Source organism: Lycium ferocissimum, chromosome 5 (assembly GCF_029784015.1).
Source record: "Lycium ferocissimum isolate CSIRO_LF1 chromosome 5, AGI_CSIRO_Lferr_CH_V1, whole genome shotgun sequence".
Classification (NCBI taxonomy): domain Eukaryota; kingdom Viridiplantae; phylum Streptophyta; class Magnoliopsida; order Solanales; family Solanaceae; genus Lycium; species Lycium ferocissimum.
In genome coordinates, this window is record NC_081346.1 from 70393765 (window position 1) to 70416169 (window position 22405).

At 34.9% G+C, this 22405-nt stretch overlaps 2 protein-coding genes across 6 annotated transcripts; both read left to right on the plus strand.

Moving 5' to 3' along the window:
• The first annotated feature begins 6316 nt into the window (after positions 1-6316).
• LOC132057260 (protein IQ-DOMAIN 3-like) lies at positions 6317-11520 on the plus strand. 2 transcript variants are annotated; one of them, XM_059449772.1, is made up of 6 exons: positions 6317-6541; positions 7607-7705; positions 8103-8429; positions 8840-9061; positions 10062-10181; positions 10540-11520. In XM_059449772.1, exons 2-6 carry the CDS (start codon positions 7631-7633, stop codon positions 11200-11202), a joined length of 1407 nt encoding a protein of 468 aa, XP_059305755.1. In that variant the 5' UTR covers positions 6317-6541; positions 7607-7630; the 3' UTR covers positions 11203-11520. The 2 variants fall into 2 exon arrangements, with proteins under 2 accessions (XP_059305755.1, XP_059305754.1); XM_059449771.1 differs by having other exon boundaries at positions 6317-6506.
• A 2769-nt stretch (positions 11521-14289) lies between these two features.
• On the plus strand, positions 14290-20196 carry LOC132057261 (uncharacterized). 4 transcript variants are annotated; one of them, XM_059449773.1, is made up of 4 exons: positions 14290-15396; positions 17593-18014; positions 18563-18818; positions 19844-20196. In XM_059449773.1, the coding sequence occupies exons 1-4, from the start codon at positions 14460-14462 to the stop codon at positions 19972-19974; spliced, it is 1746 nt and encodes a 581-aa protein (XP_059305756.1). In that variant the 5' UTR covers positions 14290-14459; the 3' UTR covers positions 19975-20196. The 4 variants fall into 4 exon arrangements, with proteins under 4 accessions (XP_059305756.1, XP_059305758.1, XP_059305757.1 ...); XM_059449775.1 differs by having other exon boundaries at positions 19856-20196; XM_059449774.1 differs by having other exon boundaries at positions 18563-18806.
• Positions 20197-22405: the final 2209 nt, after the last annotated feature.

The window sequence follows — 22405 nt, forward strand, 5'->3', positions numbered from 1 at the left end:
TTACTGATTATTACAAATGGTACCGGGCCATCCAACAGAAAGGAAGTTTCAAATATCTTGGGTATATTATACAAGAAAATGGGGATATTGACGATGATGTCTCACATCGTATTGGTGCAGGTTGGATGAAATGGAGACTCACTTCAGGAGTGTTGTATGATAAGAAGGTGCAACCAAAACTTAAAGGCAGGTTCTACAAAGTGGTTGTGAGATCGACTTTGTTGTACAGGGCAGAGTGTTGGGCGGTCAAGAACTCTCACGTCCAAAAGATGAAAGTTGCGGAAATGAGAATGTTGTGATGGATGTGTGGGTACACCATGTGAGATAGGATTAGGAATGAAGATATCCGCGATAAGGTGGGAGTGGCATCAGTGGAGAACAAGATGCGGGAAGCGAAAATGAGATGGTTTGGGCATGTGAGAAGGAGAGACACAGCTACCCCAGTGCGGAGGTATGAGAGGTTAGCTATGGACGGTTTCAAAAGAGGTAGAGCTAGGCTGAAGAAGTATTAGGTAGAGATGCTTAGACAAGACATGGCGCAGTCCCAGCTTACCGAGGACATGACCTTAGATAGGAGGTTATGGAGGACTTAGATTAAGGTAGAAGGCTAGTAGGTAGTCCCACGTATCCCTTCGTACAAATAATCGTAGTTTTGATCTATAGTCTATTGTCCTTTGATTCTTGCTACGACATGCAGTGGCGGATCCAGAATTTTCATCTCGTGGGTGCTCACTTCTTTTAATATAAAGTTACTATAAGTCACATAGTATAAGTACACAACTATTTAAACGTGATAATTTAAAAAGTTAATGAGAAGGTTACAATAAATTTTACTATTACGAAAACAAAAAAAACTTCACTTTTTGAAAAAGAAAAAAAAAAATTAACTTGAAGGATTTTTTAGCCAAATTCCCAAAATTTCTCAAGAAAAATGATTGGACAATGATTTTTCTCTTTTTCTATGTCACGAAACTACATGAATGTAAAAAGAAATTAAAACCTAAACATATAAGTGACAAAGAAAGTGAAAAGGAAGAACAGGGCAGATTTTATATTGGGAAAAAAAGGAGAAAAACAGGAAATATCAGCTAAACATTTCTCTAAATTTTTTTTTTTTTTTAAAAAACAATTGTATCAGCTGAGGATCGAACCCTCACACTCCCCAAGACTACAACCTTAAAGGCAGCCTCCCAACCAAAGCACCCAGTCGGCTTTTTGTTCACTGGTAGCTATTGCTTTATTATGAAGCATTTTTAATCAGTTTATATTCGGATATATATAATTTACGTCGGGGTTAATGGGTGCTCGAGCCCCCGTTAGGTAGTATGTGGGTCCGCCCCTGACTACATGTTGTTTCTTGTACTTCGATTATCTTCGTTATCTGTGGTAGCTACGTTTTTTTTTCAATCGCTTTATACTGACTTTTTCGCTTTCGTTAGTTTCAATTTCATTTTGCTTTGAACTATTTGTGCTTATCTAATCTTTTCTCGTCATGTTTTTCTTAGCGGGGTTTTTCGAAACAACCTCCTATCTTCCGAGATAAGGGTAAGGTGCAACATGCTTATCCTCCCGGACCCCCACATTGTGGGATTGCACTGGGTATGTTGTTGTTGCTGTAGAAATGGTACCTATCACTGTCTAATTTACTCCAAGTTCTTTTCAAAAAAAAAAAAAAAAAAGTAAAAATCAATAAAGAAGAGAAGGGTTTACTTCAAATTTACGTTTATATATTAAATAACAGTGGTTAAGTTGGGTCTTGCTAGAGTGGACTTTTCCAAATAATTTTGGTAAAATATCAACTTCACTTTGAGTGGAACGTTATTTAACTCTAAAAAAGTCACTATCCACTAACAAACAGAAATGATAACAAAACAATGTTTTCTAACAACCAAAGGTAATTTATCATTAGGAATTGTAATTCAAAAATAAAAATGTACTCACCAAAATAACATACATATATATTTATACCTGCAAAAGTCACTGCACGTTCTATAACAAACTTTGACTAATCATGTGATATCGTGTATGAGTTAAATTATGCTATTAGGCTCTTCATTCATTTTGAATAATGAGAACTACAGACGTGATAAATCATAAGTTTAACATAAGAAATTCGATATTCAGTACGTAGTACAGGTTACAACTATTGATCTGAAATTATTAATTCATAGTACAAGTTAGTACAACTAATGATCATTATTTATTATTTACTTTCTAATGATCATTATTTATTATTTACTACTAGTATTAATTATTATAGGAAAGACTAGTTCCTTTTGTAGTCAAAGATGAAAATCAATTTGCTGAAATTTTGACCCTACCAGTCTACCAGGATAATTTTGTAAAAGGTTCATATTTGATTTTTACACTTAGGGTGTGTTCGGTATGGAAGAAAACATTTTCTGGAAAATGTTTTTCAATTTTCTCATGTTCGTTTGTTCAAAAATTTTGAAAAACATTTTTCTCAAAATTGGAGAAAATGACTTCCCTAATAAAAGTAGGGAAAACAAGTTCACAAGTCCACCCTACCACCACCCAATCCAATCCCAACCACTCTCAACCCCCCACCCACCCCACCACCCCACCCCCACGCCCACACCACACACCACCCCCCGCCCAAAAATATTTTTTTTTTGAGAAAAAGTTTTGACATTATTTTTGGTTTTTTGCACTCCCCACCCAAACCCCTCACTTCCCCCCCCCCCCCCGGCAAAAAAAAAAATTTTGAAAAAAAAAAAGTTTTGACTTTTTTTTTTTTTTTTTTGCCCACCCCCGCACCCTACCCCTCCCCCACCTCCGAAAAAAATTATTTTTTTGAAAAAAAAAAAAGTTTTGACCTTTTTTTTTTTTTTGCACCCCACCCGCACCCTACCCCCCCACCCCCGCACTTTCCCCCATCAATAAAAGTGGGAAAACAAGTTCACAAGTACATTTCACCAACCACTCGCCACCACCCAATCCAATCCCAACCACCAAACTCCAACTACTCTCAACCCCCCACCAACGCCATCCTACTTCCCGCCCAAAAAATAATTTTTTTTTTTTTTTTTTTGAGAAAAAGTTTTGACATTATTTTGATTTTTGCCCCCCCCCGCACCCCTACCCCCCCAAAAAAAAAATTTTTTTGAAAAAAAAAAGTTTTGACTTTTTTTGTTTATTGCACCCTAACCTCCCCACCCCTGTCCCCCCCCCCTCCCAAAAAATATATTTTTTTGAAAAAAAAAAGTTTTGACATTTTTTTTGTTTTCTTCCCCTCACCCCTGCCCCCTCCCCCCTCCCCAAAAAGTTTTTGACAAAAAAGTTTTAAAAATTTGTTTTGTTTTTGCACCCCCCCGCCACCTAATTTTTTTTGAAAAAAAATAAAAATTAAAACTTTTGAAAAAAAAGTTTTGACATTGTTTTGGTTTATTGGGTTTTATTTTTTTTGAAAAAAAAAAGTTTTGACATGGGGGGGGGGGGGGGGGGTAAAAGTGGTGAAAAGATTTTTTTTGGGGTAGGGGGTGTCTGAGGGTGTAGAAACCCGCAAAAGATAATAAAAAGCTTCAAAAAAAAATGTTGGGGTTGGGGAGGGGGGTGTTGGTGTGGTATGGGTTCCACGCAAGGGGGAGGGGGTGATTATGTGGTCGTATAGAAAATTTAGAAAAAAAAATTAAAAACTTCAAAAAAAATGTTGTGGGAGCGGGTGGGTGGGGGGGGGATAGGGTGCGGGGGAGGGGTGGTGTATGGGTTACGGAGTGGTTGCGGGTGGGGGTGCAAAAAAATAAAAAATGGAGGAGGTGGGGGCGTAGGGGTGGGTGAGTGGGAGTGGGGGGTATGGGGTTGGGTTGGAATTGGTGAGGGTTGGGGTAGGGGTGCAAAAAACAAAAACAAAAAAAATCAAAAGAAATTTTTTTTGGAGTGTGGGCGTAGGTGGGTGGGTGGGAGTGGGGTGTGGGTGGGGTTGGGGGTATGGGGTTGGGTTGGAGTTGGTGAGGCGTGGATGAGTATTTTCCGGAAAACGTTTTCTATCAACCAAACGAACATGAGAAAATAAGTAAGAAATTTACTTACTTTTCACGACCCAAACGAACATGAGAAAATAAGTGAAAATTCACTTATTTTCTAGGAAAACATTTTCCTCCATACCGAACACACCCTTAGACGTCCACCAAAATAATAGCCAACAAATGTATATTTTTGATATATGCATAACTAACTATATTATTTTTGGTATCTTCAGCTACCAGTGTAATTATTTTTTAAGAGAGGCTAAATATGTAACTTCCCCTTAAACACGGTTCTAGCTGTGTACTAACCAAATGTGCAAGTATTTACACAATTGTCATCCTCCAAAAGAAGTGGTATATATTAAATTTCAAACCAAAAACATATATATATATATATAGTTATGCCAGATATTTTAACTAAAGAAATATAATTTATGTTTTGTACAACAACAACAATAACAACCATATGCATAACTAAAAGTAAAATTTTCATTCCACTAATATTTTAACTTCCATTTTAATGAAATTATTTAATTCAAATCAAATTTGGAACCACATTATAACTTATGTATCCTAATTTTCTATTTTTATACATAGAGGACAAATATGTAACTTCCTCTCTTATTAGGGGTTCGAACATGGATATGGAAAAAAATCTTTGGAGGAAGCGCTCCCCCCCGAATCTAGCTGTGTATACGATTAACCAAATGTGCATATCGAGCACCAATTTCAAACAGCTTTTTGAAAAGTAGACTTTAAAAACAAAAACAAAAAATTGACATAAATAAATAAGATGGTAAAAGTAATAATTAAAAAGTTTTAAAAAATTTGAAAATTATTGTAAGGACTACAAAAGTATATATATATATATATATATAAAAGTAATTAATAAAAAAGTTTTTAAAAATAATTAAACACAAAGTATTCCCTCTTATATATAATAGTAATATATAAAATAATATGTAACAAGTTATATGCATTCCATCTCATGTATTGTAGTCTGTCTGGCCATATTTTCAAAATCTGTTTATTTTGAAAATAACTTTTATCATAAATACTTCTCAAAAAATTATTTTTGAAAAATAAAAATTTATATCTAGCTAATTAATTTGAAAAACACTTTCGTATTCATCCTTCAATCCTTACCATAGGATTTGAAAAGACAGGGAGTTTTCAATGATAACTTCAAGTGGGGTCATTCTGAATCAACAAAGGTTGCAGTTGAGCGACAAAGTATTTTATCATCCTTAATCAGATGTTTTGGATTCAAATTCCCTGAGTACAGAGTTGCCTTTGTTAGGAGCACTTTGTCTCCTAATGTGTTCCCGACTCTAATTTGGATTTAATCAGACTTCAATGCAGATATCCAAACGATGGAAAACAAAAAAGGGATTAATTCAATATTATACAATCCATCATAAAATATTATATTCACGAAGCCATATTTTTAATTTACATCCGCATAGCCAACTTCTTTTCTTTTTGCAAAGTGTTTATACACACGATATACAACATTATACACTTATTGTAAATAATGTATGAACCTTGTATAAAAGTATATAATAATGTATAAAAGGGTCATTTCGAGTAATATTAGAAATATGGGCTATTTCGGATAAATATTTTCTCCAAATAGACATAAAGTGTTATTTTTCAAAAAAAAAAAACCTAATTTGAAGTGGGGTCACACACACTAGCCAAAACTTGCTGTTCTTTTCCCTCAATATGCCATTTCATATTCATACTTAGCTCCCGTTTGGCCATAAAAATTATTCACTTTATTCCGAAATTTTTTTCCACTTTTTTCCGGAATCAGTATTTGGCCATGAGAATTCCACATACAACTTGAAGTTGTATTTCGGAATATCAAAAACTCAAAAAACTTATTTTCAAAAACAAATTTCATTTTTTTAACTTTTTTACAACTACATTTCACCAAAAACTACAATTTCAAAAACTATGGCCAAACACAACTCTAACTCCAAAATTCCAAAAAAAAAAGTGAAAATGTTTTTGGTATCTATGGACAAACGGGGCCTTAGTATGTTTTTGGCCATAAAAATCAAATATTTTTCATTTTATTTGGAATTTTGAAGTTAGAGTTATGTTTGGTTATAGTTTTTGCAAAGAATATTTAATTATTTGAATGTATTGAAAGTAAAAATAAAATTTTAAATGTTTTTTAAATTTTAAATTGTTTAAAATTTTTATGATCAAACGTTAATTTTCAAATAAAGTGAAATAATTTTCCTTTTTAAACCAAGATCTGCTATCTCTTTCTCTCGTTATTTTTCTCACTACTATACTACAAGTGCTTACCTCAAAAGTAGTGACACTAAAGCCCCCAAAGGTGTCCACCTCTTTTCTCATCTTTTTGTTTTCTCTATTTTGATTTGATAAAAATTTATTTGAGACATATTCTGAGGAAAAGGGAAAAAAAAAAAAAAAGCTTAGTCCTTTCAAGAACACAAGAAAGAAATATAAGCTTCTTGAGATCTGTCAAGCTCCAATCTTTACTAGGTATTTTTCTCTTTTACTCAATATGGAGTAAAAATGTATGTTGTCTTTATTGTAATGTAGCTCTTTATTTTCTTGTTTCCTGTTTCATTTTCCTGTTTTCTTGATTTTTTGTGTGTTGGTATTTTAGCATTATATTATGGGATAATTGATAACTGTGTGTCTGATCTTTGAACCATTATGGGAAAGTAAGCTGATTATAATGACATTTGTATATGTTTGATGGAATTATTGTTATTTGGTGCATTATGTTATGTGAAAGTTGATATCTTTTTTCAATTTAAAAGAAACCCCTTTGAAGCTTTGTTACTTGTTAGTAGTCATGTTATTATGATATAGTAATAATTACTGGCAGAAAGTAGATTCAGCTAAATTAGGCACTTAAAAAAATTGTTTCCTGTTTGATTTTCAGTTTTCTTGATTTTTTTTTAATTATAAGGGTACTGCATCATCTTATAGGGTAATTGATAATTGGGAAATGTTTGATCTTTGTCACATTGTGGGAAGGGAAGCTGATTGTAATGACATTATGTAAATGTCTTCTCTTTTTGTATATTTTTGGTGGAGTTCTTGCTATTTGGTGCTTTATCTTATGAGAGAGTTGATTTTTTTTTGTTTTATCTATTGAGAAAAAAGATATGTTTGAAGCTTAATTTATCCAATTGGTTGGTTTAGTAGTTAATGTTATTATGATTAATTACTGGTAGATAGTAGATTCAGCTAATGTAGGCACTTAAAAAAATTGGATCTTTTCTTGCAATTAAAGTTTAATTCACTGATCTTTCAGTTATCACAGTTTTTACCTTATTGCTTGAGATCATCTTAGGATCTATCTCCAACTCCCAATTCCCTCCCTGTTTAGTAGGCCCTGTTTGTCCATAGAAATTCTTTTCCTTTTTTCAAAACACTGTTTGGTTATACATTGGACTGATTTATAGAAAAACTGGTCGATTTTTTTCCACTCTCAAAACTTCAACTTTTTTTTTTTCCAAGTGAATGTATGTCCAAACACAACTTCAACCTTCAAATACCATTTTGCATCCTCAACTTTAAAAATTCAACTTTCCAATATAAATCGCTCATGTAATGTACTGTGTTTATAGGGCAAATTGAGGAATGAAAAGAAGATGGGGAGGAAAGGAAGCTGGTTTTCCTCTGTAAAGAAGGCTCTGAGTCCAGATCCTAAGGAAAAGGCTGACAAGGTATATTGAACTAGCATTTCTGTTATGATGCTCGGACTCTTCAAAAAGAGAATAATAATAGCCAGCAAACATATATTTTTTTATATATTAATGTATAATATACATAATATATATAAAGTTTTGATACATAATAGTGTATAGTTTTTGTATATTTGAGTCCAGATCCTAAGGAATGTACAAGGTATTTTTGGCCGAGCAAGCAATTCTGTTCTATGATGCTCGGACTCTTCAAAAATGTAGCCATGTGTGTGTCGGATCCTCCAAACATAGTGCATTTGGAGGATTCAACAGGGTGCGGCAACAATTTTGAAGAGTCCGAGCAACATAGTTTCTGTCCATTCCTTGTGAATTTTTTTAGTTTATCTGGTGGCTGATATTTGTTGTGCTTAAATTTCAGAAAGCAAGTAAATCAAAGAAGAAATGGTTTGGGAAAGAAAAGCAAACACTCCCCGATTCTTCGGCCGTGGTAACTGCAACTGTGTCTCCTCCTCGTCCTGTTCCTGTTCCCCCAGTGGAAGAGGTCAAATTGGATGAAGTGGAAGAGGAGCAAACAAAACATGCTTACTCAGTTGCAGTTGCCACAGCTGCAGCAGCTGAAGCCGCTGTTGCTGCGGCCCACGCTGCTGCAGAGGTTGTTCAGTTAACTACAGTGAACCAATTTTCGGGCAAATCAAAGGAGGAAGTAGCCGCAATCAAAATTCAGACTGCATTTCGAGGTTATCTGGTATGCTTCTTTTTTTTTTTTTTTTTGCTATCTAGTTTTGCATTTTGTTTCAACTGGTTTACTTTTTGGGATAATTTCATTTTTGGACCACTCAAAAGCATAATAGCCAGCAAATGTATAGGTTTTGCATATCAAATATAAATATACATATAATATACGTAATTAGTGTAGGTTTTTTATATTTTGACTAGAGCCCGTAATTAATTTCGGCTGACGAGCCAAAAATGAACAAAGCCCACTTTTGGTGATATAATAGCATTTCTTTCAATCGTTATGACTTTGAAATCTTCTGTAAATAGCACCAAACATATGTTGTTTCATCTCATTTTAATTGTTATGGCTTCGGAGAATGTAGAATAATTGGTTGATGCTGAGATAACCTTTGCAATTCTTTGGTTTATCATTTGTAGGCTAGGAGGGCATTGAGGGCTTTAAGAGGACTTGTCAGACTCAAATCGCTTGTTGATGGACCTACCACCAAGCGGCAAACTGCAAATGCTCTGAAATGCATGCAGACACTATCTCGGGTGCAATCTCAGATTAGTTCTAGAAGGATCAGGATGTTGGAGGAGAACCGAGCTCTCCAGAGGCAGCTTATGCAGAAGCATGCGAAAGAACTTGAGAGTTTGAGGGTTAGTTTCTTTTTTTATTTCTCTTCTTTCCTTTAAGGAGAGGATTTGGTGCGGGAATGTGGAACGCGATTCTCCAATAGGCACACCTAAGGTGAATCTGCCCCTCAAAATAACTTTAACACCATTCAGTCATATTTTGTGTCTTCTAATAGTCCAGGGGAAACGCTTATTTCGAAATTTATTGACATCAGAATATGCTGCAAGACGAGATTAGATGTATCAACATTTTACCATCGAATTATTAGCCACTGAAAGTTTTCTGGTAACATATTCTACTGTTTTAAAAGTTATGCTGGTCTTTTTATCCCAAACTAGTACTTTGCCAGTGCTCTTCTATTGAGCAATATTTGTTCCTTCCTTCCTATAGATAGAGGCGGATCCAAGATATAAACTTCATGGGTTCAACCAAGATTCTTAGGACCCGTTTGGCCACAAAAATTATTCACTTTTTCTGGAATAAATTTTCACTTTATCTGAGAATCAGTGTTTGACCATGAAAATTCCGAATTCAACTTGAAGTTGGATTCCAAATTTGAAAAACAACTTATAACCTATTTTCCAATTCCATCTTCATATTTCCAAATAAATGCTCTCTTCTCTCCTTTGCAAAAAGATAAACCAATCATAACTCCATCTTCAACTCCAACTTCAAAAATTCCAAATAAAGTGAAAAATATTTGGTTTCTATGGCCAAACCCCTACTTAGTATTAAACTTAGTAAAATTTTAAAATTATAGGTTTAGACCTACTATTTATTGCAATTTTAATGATTTTTTACACAAATTTATATTCCACATCAAAAGTACTGGGTTCAGATGAACCCGACATTCTATAAGGCTGCATTAGCCTCTGCCTATAGCTCTCTTGTGAACAGCTAGGACCTTTGTAGCATTTTGGGCGTTCAGCCAAGTTTCTCATCTTTTGGTGAATTAGGTGAAACTTTCTGAATGAATTCGAACTTCTCATCTAATAGCACTCTTTGTTTTCTCATTTTTGATAGAGAGGAGAGGAATGGGATGATAGTCTACAATCAAAGGAGCGGATTGAAGCTAGCTTGCTCAGCAAATATGAAGCTGCAATTAGACGAGAAAGAGCGCTTGCTTATTCATATTCTCACCAGGTACTCGACTAATAGTCGTTTTATAGATTAAATAACATTTTGATAGCTAATAGTGAACCAATTTGATACAAAACATTAATGCAAAACTTGAGAGATTGAAGTTTAGACATTATAATTCTCAAGCTACCACTACTAAAAACAGGAATTAACGATGGACAAAGTTTGTTGCTAAACAAAAAAAAAAGTCGTCGCTAATCCTATCTAGCGACTGATTAACGACGAATTATCAAAAATATCTGTTAGCTACAACATTTAGCACGGATTAGAGATCGGATTGATTCTTAGCTAATTCCAGTTTTTTTGTAGTGTACTAAGGGCTTTTTGAGTCATTGATTGTGTCAATTTTTTAACTGAACAGCAAACCTGGAAGAAATCATCAAGATCTACCAATTTGTTGTTCATGGATCCGACCAATCCTCAATGGGGTTGGAGCTGGCTAGAGCGGTGGACAGGTACTAGGCCTTGGGAAAGTCAAAGCATGTCTGAGAAAGAAAAAAACGATCAGACGTCCGTTAGAAGCATGAGCATTGCTGGGGGAGAAATTGCCAAGTCATTTGCCCGTCATCAGCTGAATTCTGAACTCCCTTCGTCTCCTACTACCCCTTCCAAGCCAGCCAGAAAACTGAAACCAGCAAGCCCAAGAATTAGTGCAATGAACCATGATGATGATACTCGAAGCATGCTTAGCATGCAATCAGAACGGAACAGGAGGCATAGCATTGCGGGGTCCACTCAGTCTATAAGAGATGACGAGAGCTTGGCAAGCTCACCCTCAGTCCCAAGTTACATGGGGTCCACTCAGTCTGCAAAGGCCAAAACACGGTTGCAAAGTCCATTGGGCATGGAAAATGGCAGACCAGAAAAGGGATCGGCAGGGCGTGTGAAGAAGCGGCTCTCTTATCCATCGTCACCTGCCAGGCCAAGGCGGCATTCAGGCCCACCAAAGTTTGACAACACCTCCTTGAACACGTCCATAAACACCTCTATCGCTGAGGATAATGTGAATGGAGCCGTCAACTAAATTAGTCTTGTTACGAACAATAAGCTTTCCTGCCGCCCTTCTGGCTTATAGGTATGCTTTAAAATGCCATTCATTGTGCAATATCAACTGCACCATAAAAATTCATATTAATTCATTGATGTACGGGCTTGCCCTGGATGCTTCTTGCTTTTCGTGTTTCTTGCTCCCACGGTTGTTGATGACAGAAAAGTGCCAATAGTTGTGAATCATTTTAGATAACATTTCCTTGATTGTGATAACATACTATGATTGTATTTTATTATATGTACCCTAATAGCTAAAGAAAAGATAGTATTATTCTTTTCTTTGTTCATTCAATCTGTATACTGCTTGTTTCGCCTTTTCCATGTATCGGTTTGCCTACTAACAATTGTGGGGATCGTGGCCCTGAACCTCAATGCCTATAATAATAACTACGCCTCAATTCTAAACAAGTTGTGTTCGCCTATACGAATCCATGTTCCCTATTTAATTCCATCTCAGGCTAAAATACACATGAAGCGTAAGCGATAAAAACATCTGAAAGAACAAGTACATAGTTCTTTGTGTCCTCATGTTTTCTACCATGCCAAAGAGATTCACAAACGACAGACCACTCTTAAGGGCCCGTTTGTCTATTGATAATTTTCATGTTTTTCCAAAATTTTATTCCGGAATCATGTTTGGACATAAAATTGTTATAATTTTTCGGAATTCACATTTTTTCACTTCATAAGATGGTTCCACAGTACAAGAACTAAGCCTTCTTTCGTTTTTACATGCCAAATTGCCGAACTGAAATCGAAAATTTCACTATTCGATTTTTAGTGTATCTCATTTTTAGTGTTTTTCATGTAGGAGTTATTTTGTGAGATAATGGATAAAACATAAGTAATTTTAGGGAGTCCGTTGCGTTTTGCATCCCTAACGTATGTCCTTTTTTGTGATTTGCACCCTATCCTAAATTTTTTTTATGATTTGCACCCTATCCTAATTTTTTTTATGATTTGCACCCTAACCTCTTTGTTTTCTTGCAAAATCACGAAACCATTCTTTTTCTAAATTTTTCACGAGGGCAAAATTGTAATACAAATACTTAAAAAAGAAATGGCACAAAATTAAAATAAAAAAGATAATGCCAGCCAATTCGGTAGAGATAGAGAACTCAAGTCAGGTAGCCTGAATTGCTTATTGGAAAAATTCTTAACAACAACATTAGCCCATTCAAGAAAGACGATATATAGACATTGTAGTTTTCTCATTCTAAGATTCCAAATTGATCAGTGAAGAACAAGAAGATCTAGACTCTGGGATAAAATTTTCCTCTCTTTTTCTTTTTCACTCGTAGGAGGTTTGGTGGAAGAAATATAGACAATGAACAAACTTAGATTATCTTTTTTTTTTTTTTTTTCCAACGACAAACTTAGATTATCTTATTATTTGTTTCTTGCACACTTATTGTGTAATGAGCCTCAATATAGATTTGCAATTCTCAAAGTGGATAAAAATGGCTTGTACTACCAGCACAAATCTCCGTTGAATTTTATGAAGAATTCCAATCGAAGTTGAAGTTCCTTCTTCTATTCCACAGTTATGAGGAATATAAAAGGGGAACTAGCTAGCTACAAGGTTCAAATTAAAGTGACATGATTTTCAAAGATTTAGGGAAGCAAGTATCGAATCCATAGAAGGTCCGGCAAACCACTCCAGATTCATTTTTAATGGCATATGCAAGATTACTTATATCGATGTTTGCTTTTTTAAATAACTGATCTTTAACCTACTGCGAGTTAAAATGGTAGATTATCTTTCCTACATCATTTTTGTTGAGTTCCTATGTTCCAGCATAAGGCCCTTTGTTCTTAATAAAATTTAAAATATCAAATTTCTGACCGTATAACTTATAAGCAAGCAATTCTTGCTCACACACAAATGCTAACAGTATGACGGTTTTACCTTTGGGCTCAAATTTTAACACAATCGGTTCATTCCGTACGTTAACCTCAATGCCCTTCCTGAAATATCAAAGAAGTCATAACGATCATTCTACTTTCCACCATCAATGTTTCTTGCATTACCCATTGAGCTCTTTTTTTGATTTTGTGCCATTTCTTTTTTAGTATTTGTATTCCAAATTCGCCCTCATGGAAAATTTTAAAAAAGAGTGGTTTCATCATTTTGTAAGAGAATAAAGAGGTTAGGGTGCGAATCATAAAATTAAATAGGACAGGAAGCAAATCACAAAAGAGAACATACATTAGGGGTGCAAAATGCAACGGACTCAATTTTAGGATATAAATGAGTCCCTTTTTTTAACTTGGGTGATCATCCAAGAGATTAACGGCCAAAGTGCACAAATACTTGTCTTTAACGCCGTGATTTAACATGAGTTTGGTTTTTAGAAATTTTTGCCTGAACTTCAAGCAGCAATGTGCCAACTTTTTAGCCATATAAAAATTTCAGATACCGTACATCTGAAATTGATTTTGGGTTGGTAGATATACACAAAATTTAAGAAAGTGAGCACATATTAAATGGGAGGTTAAAATAGGGTTACCTGTGAAAATATTACCTAATTAACACACTTAATTAGCTTACACCACAAATTGGGAGAGAGGTTTCCTTATGGATTATTCGATAATTGGCCCAAAATCTCCAGCCATAGGCCCTACTTCTTAAAGACCAAGAACCCAAGTAATTGCACAGTTTGTCCTTCAAATGGAATGAGTCTTTAATTTTACCTTCAAATGGGCTGTCTTTAATTTTTTCCCTTCAGAATCGAACTTATTCCTATAAGAGCATAATTTCTTTAAAGGCGCGAACATAACTTTTAGATTTTATAATGCGTAATTTATGCCCCTATAGACATAAGTTCAATTTTGAATATCAAAAATTAAAGATCAGTCCATTTGAAGAGCACAAAATAGAGACAAAAGTGCAAATGACCCAACTGAAAGAAAAGGTTAAGGGAGAGACACCCAAAATCTGAGTTCCCCACAAAATTGAAAATTTATCAGAAAGCGGGAAGCACGTGAACAAACTTAAAATAACAAGACACGTATTAACACATAGCCGAAACGTTCCCCTTTTTTTTTTTTTTTTTTTTTTGTCAGACTATCTTCCCCACTATTTCAAAGCTTGTCACTTTCACTTAGTTATGAACTGCAACAACATATACTGCCTAACAAAATTAGCAACTTTTTAGTGTGATCTCTAGGCTCTTGTATGTTCAAAATTTAAAAAATCCCTTGTCTAAAATCTTGAAAAAAAATCACCCAATGTGGCCAGCTTTAGTAGGTGCAGCAGCAGCAGCAGGATCTGGTTTTTTAGCCAAGAAAATCTTTAACCAAAATGCCACTCAACACACTTCAAATTCCACTGAAAGTAACATAAAATGTGATAAACCCAATGACCTATATGGGTTTTCCACTCCTTTTCATCATAAAGATTCAATCTTTACCAGTAATTGTGATAAACCAAGTGAACCAGAAGGTTTTAATACCTTTTTTCAGCATAAAGATTCAAGCTTTACCAGTAATTTTGATAAACCTAGTGATCTAGATGGGTTTAACACTTTTTTTCAGCAAAAAGATTCAAGCTTTACTTGTAATTGTGATAAACTCAGTGACCCAAATGGGTTTAACACTTTTTTTCAGCAAAAAGATTCAAGCTTTACTTGTAATTGTGATAAACTCAGTGACCCAAATGGGTTTAACACTTTTTTTCAGCAAAAAGATTCAAGCTTTACAAGTAATTGTGATAAACACAGTGAGCCAGAAGGGTTTAACACTTATTTTCAGCTAAAAGATTCAAGCTTTACTTGTAATTGTGATAAACCTAGTGATCTTGAAGGGTTTAGTACTTACTTTCAGCGAAAAGATTCAAACTTTGCATGTGATTTTGGCTGCAGCATTCAAGAAAATAGTGAGGGGTTATCTGATGAGTCAATTTTTAGGTTTTCCAGTGCTTCTGGGACTGAGATGGGGTTTAGGAATTTGAGGAAGAAAAATGTGGAAGGTTGTAGAAAGACAAAAGGGAATGCAATGGAGTGTAAGAGAAATAAAAGTGGTGGGAAATTAAGGAAAAAATGGGGAAATGTAAGGAGTGGTGAAAAGGAATTGTTTAGGTTGAATGGGAAGAGATTTTATGTTTGTTTAAAGAAGAGGAGAACTAATAAAGTTCCTTCAGGGAAATGTGATTCTTGTGCTTCCAAAGGTATGCATTGTCCTAAAGACGTCTTCTTTCCATTAAAGATTTGTTTGTTTCTTAGTATGAATAATTGGTGTTTCTTAATATGAATAATTGGTGTTTTCTGCAATCATGATTTAGTCAATATTGTTTTTGGATTTCTGTTGTAGATCACATTTCCTAACTTTTAGTTAACTAGCATCCAATTTGGCTTCTTTAAAAGGGGCAGCCCAGTGCACAAAGCATTCCACGTTAGTGTAGTCCGGGGAAGGGCCACACTCCAAGGGGTGCGATGTAGACAACCTACCCTAATGCTAACGTGGCTTCTTTGTGGCTTGGAATTACCGATTGCTAACAAATTATATGGTGCTGGTTCATATATGTCTTATCTAATGTTAGTAGAAAACTAAAGTTGCATAGTTAGGGGCGTGGAAAACTCAAATTGGAATCAGAACTTTAGTAATCATCAGGATCGAATCCTCTTACCTTCGTCATTTTCAAAGTTTGCTTTAAGGGAATCGCGGTGTGAAGCATAGAACTTGGTGGTTTCAAGAACTTGGAGAGGGCAGACTTACTATTGTACATTGTGCGCCATAGCTCTCCTAGATATTGGTAATGTTCAAAATTTTCAAATGGACAACGGAGCATCTGTACTGGTAACTGTCAAGCTCATATTTATCAACAAAGTAGGCGTCTTTTTATTTTAGCTATGTGATCTGATTTTCAATATTCATTTAGTCTGTCTTTCTTTTTCTTGAATGTGTGTGTTTTGTGGTTTTGGGTGGGGGGCGCTGAAATTTGAAGTCCTCTGCTATAGTGAGTTTGACCAGTAGTACCAGCAGTAGAGATGATGATAATCTTTATTCTGAACATTAATGGAATACCGTCGTTGCATCCAAGGATGTGACTTAATGGTCAATGAAATTGGAGGAGAACGATGAGATTTCAGCTTCACATCCTTGGATGTAGCGACGGTTAAAGAAACACATGTATTCTTGGTTCTTCTTTTGTTTAGTCCCTTAACAATAGCTCTTTACTGTAAATCGCTTGTTCATTACTATTCAGCGTGATTAATTTCTTTTGCTGACTTGTTGCATTTGATAAATTAAACTGTCCAATTTGATCACGCTATTTAAGGGCATGATCAATCTTCGAAAAGATTCGGATCAATACATCCAATGCCGAAGCTGTTTTGGTAGTTCGGTGTAGTGTCTTCCATCACTGTATTTACTTTCGGGAAAAGGGTCAAAAATATCCCTCTACTTTGGAAAAATGGCTAAAAATATCCTCCGAACTTATTTTGGGTCAAAAATACCCTTCTCATTCTTAAAGTTTTCAAATATACCCCTGTCTTGACGGAAATTATCTCCCAAAATAACTCGAAATCATTATTTAAACCCGTTCCATCATTTAAACCTGATCCAACTAAATAATAACCCATAAGATCCCTTTATTCCTCCAATTCCCTCAAACTTCAAACCTACGTATTGGGGGAATAAAGGGCTTTTTTGGGTTATTATTTAGTTGGGTCGGGTTTAAATGATGGAGCGGGTTTCAAAAATGATTTCGGGTTATTTTGGGGGATAATTTCCGTCAAGACAGGGGTATATTTGAAAACTTTAAGGATGGGAGGGGTATTTTTGACCCAAAATAAGTTTGGAGGATATTTTTAGCCCTTTTTCCAAAGTAGAGGGGTATTTTTGACCCTTTTCCCTTTACTTTCTGTAGTTGGTCGGTGTCCTCACATGGCTCAGTGCAAACTGCTACTCCATCTTATTGATCAAACTCGAAGGCGTGGCTGAATATTTTATTCTACATGTTCACAAATTTTCTATTTGTGCATGTTATTTTGGTAATCTTATTTGAGCGAATATTACTCCCTCCGGGTCAAAAAAAAGAGTCCACTTAGCCTTTTTTTTTTTTTTTTTGGATCAAAAAAAGAGTTCACTTAGCAATTCAAGAAAGAATTAACCTTATTTTTCCATATTTGCCCTATTAAGTGTAATATGATCAAATCCCAATGCTTATTTAATTAGGGGTAGTTTAGTCAAATTACCAATTTTTGTCTAGGAGTTAGTATTTTCTTAAGGGGTGTGCAAATGGCTAAGTGGACTCGTTTTTTGATCTGGAGGGAGTATCTCTTATATTAGGTGAACCTATATATCATTTGCTGCCCTATGCATTTTTGAAATTTCTTTGCTCAAAGTGTTTTACGTTCTCCAGGTAATTCATTTTTTGGTTATGGACTTGGAATTGGAATGATGTGCATGATGTCAGCTGGGAAATCTGAGATCAATAGGCTCAACACTACCATGGATGAAACAGCAAAAGCTGTAGAAGAACTGAAAGCCGAACTTTCTAGGAGAAAAGTTGCACATGACATGCGTGCTTCAAAAAATAAAGCCGAAATAGGTGAAAAGAATGATAGAGAATGTAGAATACGTGCGATCGCTGAAAGTAGTAATGAAAACAGGAATATATATAGTGAGGAAGGTGAATGTGGAAGCAGTGTCGTTACAGAAGAGCCGCAACCTGAGGTTATGGAAATGGATGAACTGGAAGCTGAGCTTGAATCGGAGTTGCAAAAGCTTCCATGGTGTGCAACAGATAATATGGATTTAAATGGAGGAAGAGATCCTTGTAAGGTGAAAACAATGTGAAATAATTTTTTTCTACAATTAGACCTCTCTATAACAGTCATCCTCCATAACGACATTTCATTACAACAGCAATGTTTTCTATGGAACTGATCTTTCATGTTGTGTTATATTATATGTTTTCTATAACAACATGTCACTATAACAGCAAAAAAAGATCAAGACAAACGACATCGTTATATAGTGGTTTGACTGTATATGGTTTTGGCTACCATGCTCAATCCAGATTGATCTGTTTTGTCATTTTTCCTTGTTCAGGAGCGTAAATCAGCATTTCCTTCTTGTCCTCTCCACTCAACCTCTTCTCTGTGTTTTCAATCAACAATTTGGTAGTTTTTCAACCTTAATAGTTTCTATCTATATTTGTGAATGAGTGCAAATCTGTCGGGTCCATTTAAAGCAAGTTCTCTAAAAATCTTTCTAGCTCGATCTAAATGCTAGTAATTTATTGTTATTTGCAAATCAGTACCAAAAATCTTTCGAGCTCCATCGAGATCCAAGTAATTCATATGTTACTATTGATTTTTGCTGGACAGGATGACTTTCTGGAGAAAGAATTTAACCTAGCCAATGACCGGAACGCAGAAACTTATCAATTCAATGGAGTATTGCCATCTGAACTAGATCAAAAACTGTGTCATCTGCTCATTGAACAACAAGAAAGCCAAATAGTGGAGCTGGAATCTGAGCTTCACCAAACTCATTCCAAACTCCACGAGAAAGAAGCTGAGCTCCAAGCACTCAAGGATTGTGTCCGACGTCTTACTGAATTTTCTCTAGGTAATGCTTCAGGTATCACTACTTCTCATCGTGCCAAAGTATATTAAGTACTAACAGGTGGCCCACCATAAAGCTAGATGTATATTACTCTTCCGATCCTTTTAATACGTCATTTTAGCCAAAAAGAATTTTTTCCAATTCGTATATCATTTTAGAAAACAAAGATCCTGCATTTTTATTTTTTTTTGTATAATTTTGGTCTTACTTTTCTAAGAAGGCATAAATAACCCTTGTGATTAATGTATCAAATAGTTTTCTTGGATATGCCAAAACTTTAAACGACAAATAAAAAGGACCGGAAGGAGTATGTAGTAAGCAACCCTCCTACCCCCAATCGAACGAAAACAACAATAGCAACAAGCCAACAACTATGCCTTACTTCCAAACTAGTTGAGGTCGACTCTCAATCAACAACATGCAGAGTGTAATCCCATCAATCCTAAAGCAGAAAAGCAAGGAACAGAAAAATTCCAAGTTTTGTCTTAGCAATATTTATCTCATTATTTGGCTCTGAATGCTATGCTACGCCTTTCTCTATTGTTTGATATAATCTTATTTGCTATGCCTTGTTTACTTTTGTATTGTCTTTTTCGAACTGTCTTGTTACGTTTTACTTGAGCCGATGGTCTTTTGGAAACCGCCTCTCTATCTCCTCGAGGTAGGAGCTATCTGCGTACATTTTACCTCCTCAGACCCCACATTTGGGAAAACATAGGGTTTGCTGTTGTTGTTGTTGTTGTTGTCTTAGAAACAAACTATAATGCTATGTTGCTTGGACTCTCTGAAATGCCGACATATGCACGTCGGATCTCCAAAATATGCGGCACCCGGTTGCGTTTTTGAAGAGTCCGAACAACATAGGATCGTACTTTTAAAAATTCTCAACGGGTGAGCGTTGGATTCTCCAAAAGTTAGTGCATTTTTGGAGGATCCGACACGGGTGCGGCAATAATTTTGGAAGTGTCCTAGCGTAGCTATCTTTTTGAAACCTTTTTATTCAACATATTTTTAACAATTTCTTTCTTACTACTTCTGAGATGTTTCTCCAGATGAAGAGACTGATCTCAATATGGAAGATGAGATAAGTGGTGGTGGGCATCAAGAGAAGAAAATTGGACCTGAATCAGGGAAATCAATAGTTGGGATGAAAAGATCAATGAACTTTTGAGTAACATAAAGTAACACATGATGGTTCACAAGTGAAGAAAATCTATTTGATAGTGCAATCATCTGATAACTTTATTTTCTATATAATGTGTGGGCCATTTTTGTAACATGACTAAAAGAGTCCTACAAGAAACTATTGTTCAGAATCCCCCACAGAAGGGAACAGAAAAAGGGGAAAAGGAAGAACTTTGAAAAGATGGAAATTACTATGTGTAGTACTGTAGTAACTGTGTAAGCACTGTTTTTTGAGGTCTTTTCATCCTAATATTGAAATATATTGTATATTATACTCCATCTATTTTAATTTACGTGACACATTGTTTTTAAGTCTGTTCAAAAGATTAATGTAATTTAGCACCTGTCAGTTCAAAGGATCAATTTTTTCTTCTTTTTTGTTTTTTTCCCGAAAACGTATTTGGTTATACTTAGTGTTTATTGTTGACTCTAAACTTGAAAAGAAAAACTAGTAAGAACTAATTTTTTTTCTCATAAAATTTCAACATTTTTCAGTGAGGTTCATCCCGAGTCACAAGAGCAATCTCTTTTTTTTGAATTCTTTTTTCTTTTCGTTATGGTAATGCAATGCAAGAGGTCGGAAATCAGGTTGTTTCTGATGATGAAAAGAGCTTTTATCTAATGTGAAATTTATGAAAACCCGAAATGTCGGTAATGCATTTCAATTTTCAAATATCGTTTTTTAGCATTTCAATTTTCAAATATCATTTTTTAACATTTCAATTTTCAAATATCGTTTTTTAACATTTCAATTTTCAAATATCGTTTTTTAACTTCAAATACTATATTCTTTCAAATATCGCTCGATTCATGTCCAAATACCTAATTTTAAAATTTATATATTTAGCTTTTATAAAAGCCACACAAATGATTAAGATTTATTTTAGCTCATAAAGTTTTAAAATGTTTGATTTTTTTTTTGAAAAAATCTTTGGTCTAATCAAATAGTTGCACAAAAGTTCATTTCGTGAATTGATTGGTTTCCTAGTGTCCAGAGCTATTTCAACATCTTTTCAGTTGAATGATTCTTGATTGACTTGCTACCCTATTTTATTGTCCTCTTCAAGTATTTTCTTGATTGCCAGAAGGATTTCTGAAATATTAGTTGACTTTCTGTTTTCTAGTATGGTGCTCTTATTATTCTACTGACATTATGTATATAAAAAAGTACTGACTTGCATGTGCATTTAGAGAAGTTGGTCTCCACTCTATGCTATACGGTGGTAAATTTGAGAATGCTCCTCTTTTTTTAAATCAAATTCCTGGAGTATTTTCCTTTTATATTTCTTAAGAATAATTCTTTGAGAATCTGGCAAAGTCTGGTTTTGTAAACATTTTTAGAGTAAATTTGATGATGGTCTTTGGTCCAGCTTGTGCATCCTTTAATTATATCAATGAGCATCTACTCCAGCGATTTTTTTAGTTTCCATGATTTTCACCCGTTTTTTTGTTTTCTCACTTGATATCTGGTACACATATTCAAATTGAATTAAATGTGGATTTGCGCCGAGAAGTCCCACATTAGGAGGTAAAACGCTCTCTAACAAAGGCGATTTCATACTCCGGGTTCGTATCCGAGACTTTAGTTAAGGATGGAGGAATACTTGCCACTCCATCACAATACTTATTGATATTTTCACCCTTCATTAATTGCTAAGCCACATCGTTAACTTTGGGTACATTATTTGTATACATTCTTTGTAGTCATTTTTCCTTTTGGTGTTGCGGTAGTGTATGTAACTTTTGTATAGTCAGACTTAAATTTGTGAAAAGTAAAAGTATGCAATAACTAGACAACTTAATAATCAAACTATGATTAATGTTTTAACATTGAAGTACTAAAATGAATTAGGTTTCAATAAAGCGGAGTAATTACAAGCGAAATTTAAGGTAGTTTGAGATTGTGACATAGTTATTGATCATCCATTAATCAGTTTTGTAACCAATATGATAACGTGGTTAAATAAATCGAAATAGAGATGCAAAAATCTTGGGTAGGCAATGTGACACTCATGACAGAATGTGGGCCGATGAGGGCGGGTTATAGAGTCGCAAAAAAAGTACTTATAAGTTTCTAGACTGCAAACTTCTGAAGAAGGGTATATGATACATTAGGTTAATTCCACATTGAAATGAGCGAAGAAAATAAAAAAACTTTATAAAGTATGTCACAAGTTCACATGACACGTGCACTTTGGCTTCAATAATGAATAGCACAAGGGAGAAATCCGTGAGATTTAATGGGTCAAACCGGACAATACGTTGCTACGAATTTAGACTGTGACAAGCAAATCTTGTGTGGCTGTCACTTTACAAAACTTAATGGACCCAATTTTTCACCCTCTTAACTTCAAAATCGTGCAAATTGGAGTGTCAATTCGTATAATAAATCAAAAAGGTATTAACATCCCAAGAGA